This window comes from Myotis daubentonii, chromosome 5 (genome assembly GCF_963259705.1).
Source record: "Myotis daubentonii chromosome 5, mMyoDau2.1, whole genome shotgun sequence".
Lineage (NCBI taxonomy): Eukaryota > Metazoa > Chordata > Mammalia > Chiroptera > Vespertilionidae > Myotis > Myotis daubentonii.
In genome coordinates this window covers 49,878,085-49,888,221 of record NC_081844.1, presented here as the reverse complement: position 1 = coordinate 49,888,221, position 10,137 = coordinate 49,878,085, and the positions used below count along the sequence as shown (strand labels likewise).

The 10,137-nt window shown below is 34.7% G+C and overlaps 1 protein-coding gene across 1 annotated transcript; it reads right to left on the bottom strand.

Annotated features, from left to right (window-relative positions):
* Window positions 1-423: 423 nt before the first annotated feature.
* On the bottom strand, window positions 424-9,000 carry LOC132236119 (large ribosomal subunit protein eL34-like). The gene is made up of 3 exons (XM_059699516.1): window positions 8,939-9,000; window positions 6,971-6,983; window positions 424-812 (listed from the first exon to the last, which is right to left on the bottom strand). The coding sequence occupies exons 1-3, from the start codon at window positions 8,998-9,000 to the stop codon at window positions 450-452; spliced, it is 438 nt and encodes a 145-aa protein (XP_059555499.1). The 3' UTR covers window positions 424-449.
* Window positions 9,001-10,137: the final 1,137 nt, after the last annotated feature.

Sequence of the window (10,137 nt, the reverse complement as noted above, 5' to 3'; positions counted from 1 at the left end):
TTTGGGTTTCAAATTACCATATATTTGGCAACTTAAATTTGTTTTAGCAAACAAAGCCTCTGCTTGTGTATTTTTTCTCTCTGTTTCAGTTTGGAGAGTGTTAATTGCTGTCTTGGAGCTTACTAACGTTTACTTGTTCAGGATCTACTCATTATTTCATGCCGTGTATTTTAATCTCAGACATTGTTATTTTTCATATCCTAAATATTTATTTAGACCTGTTAGTATCTTCCATGTCTATCTTTAATATGTCAAATCTAGCTTCTTGAAAATAAAACAACTTTTAATCTTTTGATTACTAATTTTATTTATGTCATTTCTGGGTAAACCTTTGTCTGACTAATTTCTCTCATTCTGGGTAGAAATTTCCTGCTTCTTTACATACTTAGTTACTTTTTTTCTGAGACTTTTAATTGCTTTTATCACTCAAAAAAGCTTCATTTTTAAATTTATTTAGCTTTCTGACTCTGTGCTTGTGCCTTCAACACCTTCACAATGATTTTCTGCTCCTCAATAAGGAAAGCACGCTTGATCCTGTCATGGACACATTTAGTACACGTGGACCCACCATAGGCCCTGCTGACCTGCTTTTTCTCTTTAGATGACCTCATTAGAACTTTAGGTCTCACAGTATGACCTCTGCGAGGTCGGCCTGGGCACACACCACATGCAGATTTTGGTTCTTTCCTAACCTTCTTGGTATAAAGGTAAACAATTCTATTACCAGGGGTTTGGGACAGCCTAGTTTTTTTAGAGGCTGTATTGTAGGACAGCCTCCGAAGGTAAGCCAAACACTGGACCACGGTGCATACCTGAAGTCACCATCCACGGAAGAGCCATACTTTGTTACTTTTGATTGATGCCTGACATTGTACATTTGCCTTTTTGAGTGCTGAATATTTTTATGATTTTAACATTTTTGGACTTTGTTGAGGGAGATGGTTAAGTTACTGCAAAACAGTTGGATCCTTTTGTGTTTCATTTTTATATCTGTTAAGTAGGACCTGAGCAGCAGTTAGTCTAAGATTAATCTTACGTACTAGTGAGGTAATGCCCTTTTAGTAGTCTAACTGATGCCTGTCAATTATGTGGTTTTCCAGTCTGGCCTATGTGATCTTGGGCCACTATTTAATTCTGTGATGGGTTCTTTCCCAGGCTTTGGGTAGTATTTTCACACATGTGCTAATAAGTTCTCAACTTCAGGGAGACCTTCTGTATATGCAGCAATCTTTTCTCCAGTGTGGTGCCCTGCAAACTCTAGCCTCCTTCCCTTCCCTGGTCCTCCAGATCAATCTCTTTAACACAGGAAGAGCGTGTGGCTCTTTTTCTTGTACTGCAGACTGGAAGCTTTATCCAGGCAGAAGGCTGTGATCATCATGGGGATTACCTTGTTTGTTTCCCAATTCTCAGAGATTGCTGCCTTCTGTTGTTGTCTGACACCTAATATCTTGAGAGCTGTTATTTTATATATTTTGTCTTTTTTTTTGTCTGTTTGTTTCAGCTAGGAGGGTAAATCTGGTCCCTGTTAATGTATTTTGGACCAAAGAAGAAATTCTTGGGCTATTTTAAACCAGTATTCTTTTATCCTTGTCAATCTTACACAAGCAGATACCCTGCATTTTATATTCCTGGTTCTGAGAAACCACTGAGTTGATATTTCATTAAAGGGCTGTTTTTATTGAAGGTAAATAGCATCTCGGCTAGCCATAGACCCTTCGACAGATCATAGATTTTTTTTTCACCGTTTTCCTCTACCCCAAATATATTAATGCTTCTCCCTTTACATCCTTTAATCCTGATCATGTTAAGATACTTTCTAAGAGATGACACATCTTTTTCATTGAATATCTTTCTCTGTCATTCTCTCGTTGTCTTATGTATACATACATCTACTTCTAACTTGCCTTAAAGAGACTCCAGTATCCTAATTCACTATGAGAAAAATGATAAGGCAAGGGATTGCATTAGAGCTAACAGTTACTAATTTTCCTTCTTTTCAGAAATACCTCCTAACACCAAATAAACACACAAATGAATAAATAAGTAAATATCCAGCTAATTAGGTAGTAGATATAGCTCAGTCATTGAAGTTTTCCAGCATATTCAGCACAAAGTTAAGCTATAAAACCAAATGTGTCATGCAGTTTGACATTTTCATACCTTTTCTTTCATTGTTTTTATTTAAACCTTTGGTCACAGCCTACTGCATACTCATATTCTTTCTCTCTGGTATCAAAGCCACCTTTAGGATATTAATTACTGATATTTTGGGGCAGAATTTTCCATACTCTATCAAACCTGTTTACTTTAAACCCAAATTGCCAAAGTAACCATAAGTTAATGATTATGGAAGCTGTATTGGTAAACTTAATTATAAAAAAAAGTGCCCTACAAGCCCTTTTGGAAAAAGAAAAAGATTAATATAAAATAAAAAGCACTGATGAAAGTTCTTCAGCTGTCCCGGAGTATGGTCATTGGAGTTCAAACAGTCCTAAGGTTAAAGTCAAAGGGCTCAGAAGGTACTATTATTTTATTAAACTGAAAAAATTAAGCAACTGGATTCTTATCTTTTTTTTTTCTAGGTACCTTCTTCCCAAATTACAGTTAAGATGCCCCAATCCTTTCTAATAGTGAGAAATAGTCAGACATAGGATATTCCACAAAACAACTTTCAGGAAAATATCCTATATAATAAAAGGCTAATATGCAAATTGCCCACTTGGGAGTTTGACCGGTTAATCAGGAGTTCAATTGCTCGCTATGACTTGTGCTGACCACCAGAGGGTGGTGCAGAACATGGCAGGCAACCAGTGGTGGTGGCTGAGGAGGAGGCAGGGAGGCTGGGAGGCGGGGGAACCTGATTGATCCTGATCGCCGGCCAGGCCTAGGGACCCAACCCATGCAATAATTTTGTGCACCGGGCCTCTAGTGTAATATAAAATTAACATACCAATGTTGTGCATATGTTAAACTTATTTCAACTGTTTAGAGAGATAACTTTAGAAAACATTTTTTTCTTTTTTCTAGATAGAAGCAATGAAAGACATATGATATTTAGTCAGATAAGTATATTATATTGTGGTTAATAATACTACCTAAGGTGTGCTTTTTTAAATTATATTTTTATATGTGTGCACTGTTAAAGAACTAAATATTTTTTATAAAATAAAGAATTATTTAGGTCATGGAACTATTCAGAATATGTAACAATATAAAGGATTATTTATATTATTATTGAATATACTCTAGAAAACATGAATTCATTAGATAGATTTTATTCAGATAATTTAAAAACATTTTTATTGGCTTCCTAGGTTATGTAACCATATATCAGAAGTATATGGACTACTAGATAAGACATCGACAATCTTAAAGTTAAAATGTAAATACGTTATTTTTCCAAATAACATCTTTTCTGAAAATTGAACCTGTTTTGATAGCCAACTTACCCTCATTGAACACATTAAATTTATTTGTTAAATAAAAAATAATTTAGAACTGTTCAAATATCAGACATTCTCAAGGGTAAAATGTGTGCATGCATGCATACACTGATGAATGAATATTGGAGAGCACAGCTGTGGACAAAACTGTACCAGATTGTTAGATACTACATCAGTCCAAACAAATGTGCCAAGTTGTAAAGATTATACCTGTTAATTAATAAAGTGAAAGACCTCACATGAAACTTATAGAAAAAATTATTTTAAAATGATCACTTGGAAAAGAGGTATATTTTCTAGAGACTTCTTAATATTAACTTAAATATCTGGCAAATCGCAACTGGGATGCATTTTCTAATCACATCCTCTTGTTTTCCATTTGATTGCATACGAAACCCCATTTGATTATGTACCTGGCCACGGTTACAATTGCATTTCCTGCCTCTCAACATACTCCCTACTCTGATACAGCCACATAGGCTCCTTTGCCTCAGTGTCTTAATAAGCTCAGTTCCCTCAACTTGGAGCTCTTCCCCCAAATATTCAAATAGCTGCTTCCTTTGGCTTCATTTGGCTCTCTGCTCAAATGTCTGTGCCTTCTCTATCTTATTTCATTAGTACCTTTCACCACTCCCAGTTATTCTTGAGCCCTAACTTTATTTTGTCTTCCGAGCATTTACCATGTAACATGTCTCATGTTCATTTGTTTATTAATTTATTAATTATTGCCTCTCACTGGAATGTGAACGTCAGTAGATCAGGGATTTGTCTATTCACTGCGAAACCTCAACTTCTAGTATAGTTCCTGGCTCTTATAAGACAAGTATTCCATTTGTAAAATGCATGCATGCACAGATGAATGAATAAATGTCAAAGCAAGTAACTGCTACCCATTGGATCTTCTATGTAAGTTCATAGGATATTCCCTTTGCCGAGATCTGAACTTTCACAATGACACAAATTGGTATGTTTTATCCATTGTGTTGGGTAAGTAACAGGACGTTTCAATCTGGAAACTCATAGCTTGGAGTCTTGGAATATTTACTTTTAATTATGTCATTGATGATTTTGCCAACTCTGTTTTAATTTTCTTTTCTTTATAGAGCTTAGTTGTTTAAGGTTGGATCTCTAGTAGGTACTATGCATTTTTTTTCACTTGTCTCCTAATTTTAAGGACTGTATTACTACTCTGCTTTGTGGGAGCTACTTTATCTCCCCATTTTTTCTATTTATTTATTTTCATTAAATGTATTGGGGTGACATTGGTCAATAAAGTCACATAGGTTTCAAGTGTACATTTACATGACACATGATCTGTATAGCGCACTGCAATTTTTAAAATTGATTCATTATGTCAATTTCTGTTTACAGTTTTTATTAACTTCCAGGAGCTTTTTTTATTGTTTGACTTTTTAAAAATATTTGTTTGATTTTTTTTTCCCTTGAACAAAAGTATCTTTTCTAGTTACTGCCTAAGGATATTAATGTTAACAATAAGGTTTTATTTTTCCTGGAAAAAATGTTTCCTTCAAGTTACATATGACAGATTTTTGTTTGTCTTGGTTTCTATAGTCAATGCTATAGGCTTTCCGTCTATGCTTGGTTTTCCTGGATTGACTGCTCAGGTAGTAAATAAAATGCTGAGTGGAAGCTCTTTTCATTTGGTGGGTGGGAGAGTTGCTTGCTGCTTTGAAGTGTATTGTAGGCATTAAAATTCACTGGGATGTCAATATTTTCTTTAGTTATTTTTTCTTTGAGTTGCCCCCCACCCAACCTCTGCCTAGAGAGTAAAATGTTGATCTGTTAGTGTTCCTAGGGTCTAGTTTCAGAAGGAACCCGGAGCCTTAGCAATTTACTATACACATATACATATACCTTATAAAAGAGTTTAAAAGTTCTAGTGAGTTAGAGGGTACCTTGAAAAGAGATTGTTGGGAGAGGTGAGGGATAAGGGATTGCATTAGAGAAAAAGTTAACATCTACAGAACTTGGCAGTCTATGGGTACATTGTTGTCCTTACCCTGTCTTGGAGGAAGAAGAGTACCTATTTCTTCAATGATTATATACAGATAAAATTATTTAATTTTCCTTACAATAAACCTCAATAAATCTGTTCAATCTATATATATAGAAAACTAATATGGAAATTGTCTCCACAGTAGTTCAACCAGGAGACCAGTTCAGTCACTTGCTATGACATGTGCTGACCGCCAGGGGGTGGCACAGAACAAAGGAAGGCCCCAGCCATTAGCCAGAAGGCCTTGATCGGCCCTGATCTCTGGCCAGGCCTAGGGACCCTTGCACCAGGTCTCTAGTTAATGTATAAGGAAATACTACAACTCAAATCCTTTAAAGCTATATTTATCATTATGGATAGATGTCCACAAACATTTAAATGGTGTTTAAATATTTCACCATTATCATCAAATTAGTTCTTTCTGTACTCATATCTTTTGCAGTTGATCTTGAGGGTGGACCTAGGAAGAATTATTTTATGCTTGAACTATATTTCAAATCATAATAATCACACCTCATGAATTGTGCTACATGACTTGATCAATTATTTCATTTAAAACTCATAATAACTACTTAGTTTCAGTACTATAAAAATCCCCCCCCCAAAAAAAATCCCCATTTTAAAGCTTTAGGAGGTTAAATAACTTATTCAAGACCACTTATTTCTTAATTTTAATTTTTTAAAATTATCACCTAGTAAATGATAGAGCTGGAATTTGAATCTAGGCAATCTGTTCTTCCCTTAACACACGTAGGCCACTGATGTGAAACCTGATTTTAAATTTGTTTCTTATGCTAAAAGCAAATAAGTAGATAAATGGATTATTGAAATTTAGTCTCTGTGTTGAGAGAAAATCAATTTGGAGTAAGTTGTCTTGATCTATAAATAGTTATTGAATAGGTAGCAGATACTATTGGTCCAGCATATAGGCTCCTCAATTAGACTGCTTTGTTACTTAATAGATATATGCTGTTGGATTACTTTTTTCAGCATTTCTTGTGGGGATTATATTGTTTAATACATGTAAAGCACTTAGGACAGTACTTGGTGAATAATAAATGGTCATGTGTTAGCTATTATTACTGCATATTGCTTAGAATATTAATTTTAAAAATGTGAGAACAGGCACATGACTTTATACCTCCCAAGCAAAAACATCCACTAGGCTTTATAGTTCAAATTTCTAAGGTTGTGAAAGACTAACATTTTTCTTCTTTTTTTATTATTATTTTTAAATCTTTATTGTGGAGAGTGTTATAGATGCCCCCGCTACTTATCTCCCTTACCCTCCACCACACAAGACTAATACTTTTCGTTAAGGTTGACACAATATGAAAATCTTAAAAATGCAGTTCCTTTCTGAGAAAGGAAGGAAAGGCACTGACAATCTGTTGTACATGCAATTGGAAGTATTCTAGGTGGTAAAACAGTGTCATCTAGTGAGAGCTTGGGAGCTTTAGGTGAGAAAATTCCCTAAGCTAAACTAACATATCTAAACAATTCTACTTACTGGATTCATATTCCTAGAATTAAAGAAAGCAATTATCACTTAAGTGATACATAAGTGAGAGTCGATGTTTTAGACATGTTCATCATAATGAAATAGACACAAAGGGTCAGAAAGTTGAGACCTTACTTGGTATTATATTAGTAAGTGGCATATTAGGTTGTTCTCATCACAATTTTGAAATTCTATATTTAAAGGTTTATTCCATTGCATTTTGGAAGTTTGGAGGTGGTAGGGTTTTTTTTGTTTTTTTGTGTTTTTTTTTTTTTTTGGGGGGGGGGTGTTCTTTGTTTTATCTTTGATTTTCCTCTGAGGATACCATTAACTCCTGGAAAAGCTAACTCATGAATCTGCTATTAGTTTCAGGTCACTTGGTCAAGGGTTGAAAGCAGGACTCTTGGAATGTTGTAAAACAGATCTGATAGAGGGCAGAACTGGCATCCATTTTGGAAGTCTTGGCAGGCTTATAAAGGGATCTGAAAATGTAAACTTTCCCTGTTCAAATATATCCTTAGTACCTGGTTGCCTCCACCCTCAGATTAAGCATACATGCCTTTTAGAAACTTGATTTTTGACGGTATTTTCTGGGATTCCCTTCCCCACCTTCATGAATGTCAATACTTCCACAAAATACTTTGAAGCAGAGCAATAAAACAGAATTATTTGGAATTTTGGAAACTATTTGGGTAGAATTTTCACACTGTATTTAGAAATCCACTATAAAGTGAACTAGTAATTAGTGAGCAAGCAATGGGCTCATAGCTGAGGATGTGAAGACACAAGTAGCTTCTTCTCTTTGTTACAATGGCATTTTTACCATATGCTAAGAATTAAATGCCATTCCTCTCGTGTTAATTCCAGAGAGATTCCCACAGGGAACACATTCTTTGAGATATTAGCATTTTTCACTGTTATTGCTAAGCCGTCTTTTGTATGAGATGACTCAATTCACATTATGAGCCCTCTTTTTGGGTTTATTGTAATTGGATAAAATAAGCCCATACATTTAAAAATCTTTTAAAATATGTTTTAAAATGAAATTTGAGAGAAAGAGGAAGTCTCAGAGAGGGAGAGAGGGATAGAAACATTGATAAGAGAGAAACATCCACCAGCTGCCTTCTGCATGCCCCAAATGGGGGATTGAGCCTGTAATCTGAGTATGTGTCCTGACCAGGAATGAAACTGGTCTTGGTGCATGGGATGATACTCAATAACTGAGCTACACTTGCTGGGCCATTTAAAAATCTTTGATTCTAAAAAGAATTAAAAATTATCACCAAAGCTTGAAATATATCAGTTAATGAATAATTCAATTGAGCTTATTAATGAAGTCATTAATGAAGTCACTTAATGGCAGGATTACTTAGATTTAACATAATCAAGTTTTAAATGAGTTTAAGGATTGCATAATAAAGATTTATTAAGGTTATTGCTCTTATCTGGATCTTAGATAAATTGAATGTAGTAAATTTCAATTCTTAGTTGGAAACCTGTAGGTGGTTTCCATTTTTCAATTGGTAATTCATTAATAAATAAATTAATTAGTGATTCATGAGCATGTGAATATAATTTGTAATATCAATGCAATTAAATTCTCTCCCAACACTGACATATTTTCTCATTCTCCATAATAACAATTTAATTTTTATGTGATTACAGCATCAATTTGAAAAATAAACCCCACAGGGGACCATTAACAACATAATTTGCTTAGGCGATTCCCACTATGCCTTTTACCCCATTGTATCAAGTCACCACAATAAGCTCAAGACTCTCAGGCCTCATTTCATTGAACACTGATTACTTTGCAGTTCTGTGTATCCCCCAACCCAACCCCATTTTGTACCTCTCATTAATGATTTTACTGTACACTCTGAAACTCAAGCCCTTCCTCAGCATACTTCCTTCATCACTCGTACCTTCCCTGAAAGCTCTGCTCACTTTCTCCTTAGAACTGGTTCGCTCACTCACATGGCTCTGCCCACTCCCACATCCTTAGGTCCGGAAGTGTGATAGGTCTCCTCTGACTTCATTTTGATAACTCCAGGCTGTTTTCAATTCTCCTCTGGAAAATATCCCAGGCTTTGAAGTTTGGGCCTCAGATCTTAGCTATCATTATTATTGAGGATTTTAATATCCACAAAATGATCTAATATATTGGTTGTTCAGTCCTTCTCCTTAAATGGCATCCTTCCAGTACGTTAGCCATGATCATACTAAATATTATTATAACTAAATAACTGCATCTACCAAAAGCCTCCTATTTTTCTAAATCATAACTTCTATTAACCAGATTCTAATAATTATTAATTCAACTAGAAGCTCTAATTGATTGATCCTACAACTGTTCTACTGTATCTCCACTTCCTCATGTCCTCAATTTCCCTCATTTTTGAGATTAGGCACTGTTGGCTATATATATTATGAACCTTCTATGAACCCATAGTACTGTTGGCTTTTTCTTTCTTTGTCATATTAACCTGTCAGGATCCCAGCTATGTTTCCATCCAGATCTACCTAGGACAGGCCTGCCAAACAATCTGATCACATTTTGTAATCATAATATTCTCATATGTGACTGTTCTGTTCCTTCTCTTTTTTTCAGGCATTTAGTATTTGATTCTGATTCAAATGTTGATGATCTTGCTACCTGTTTTACTCATACAATAAAATAAATCAGATCAAACTAAAATAACCTATAGATTCAGAGAACAGATTGGTGGTTGCCAAAAGTGAGGAGTGGGAAGTGGGGAAATTGGATGAAGGTGGTCAAAAAGTACAAACTTAGTTATAAGTGCTGAGGATGTAATGTACAACATGATGGCGATAGTTAACAATATTGTATTGTGTATTGGGAAGTCCATAGAGTAAATCTTAAAAGCTCTCATCGCAGGGAAAAATTTTAATTATGTGAGGTGATGAATGTTAACCAAACTTATTGTGGTAATTATTTTGCAATATATATATATATATATATATATATATATATATATATATATATATCAAATCATTATGCTGTACATCTTAAACTAATACAATGTTATATGTATATCAATTATGTTTCAAGAAAACTGGAAAAAAGTTAGTAGAAGAAATCCACAGGCTCTTAGCACCATATCTGAGCACATATTTCTTTCCTTCCTTTTAAATAAGCCAGACTTCTTGATATT

Coding starts and splice junctions, on each gene's coding strand:
- LOC132236119 (XM_059699516.1), bottom strand. CDS start 9,000: ATGAAGTCAGAGGAGACCTATCACACTTCCGGACCTAAGGATGTGGGA.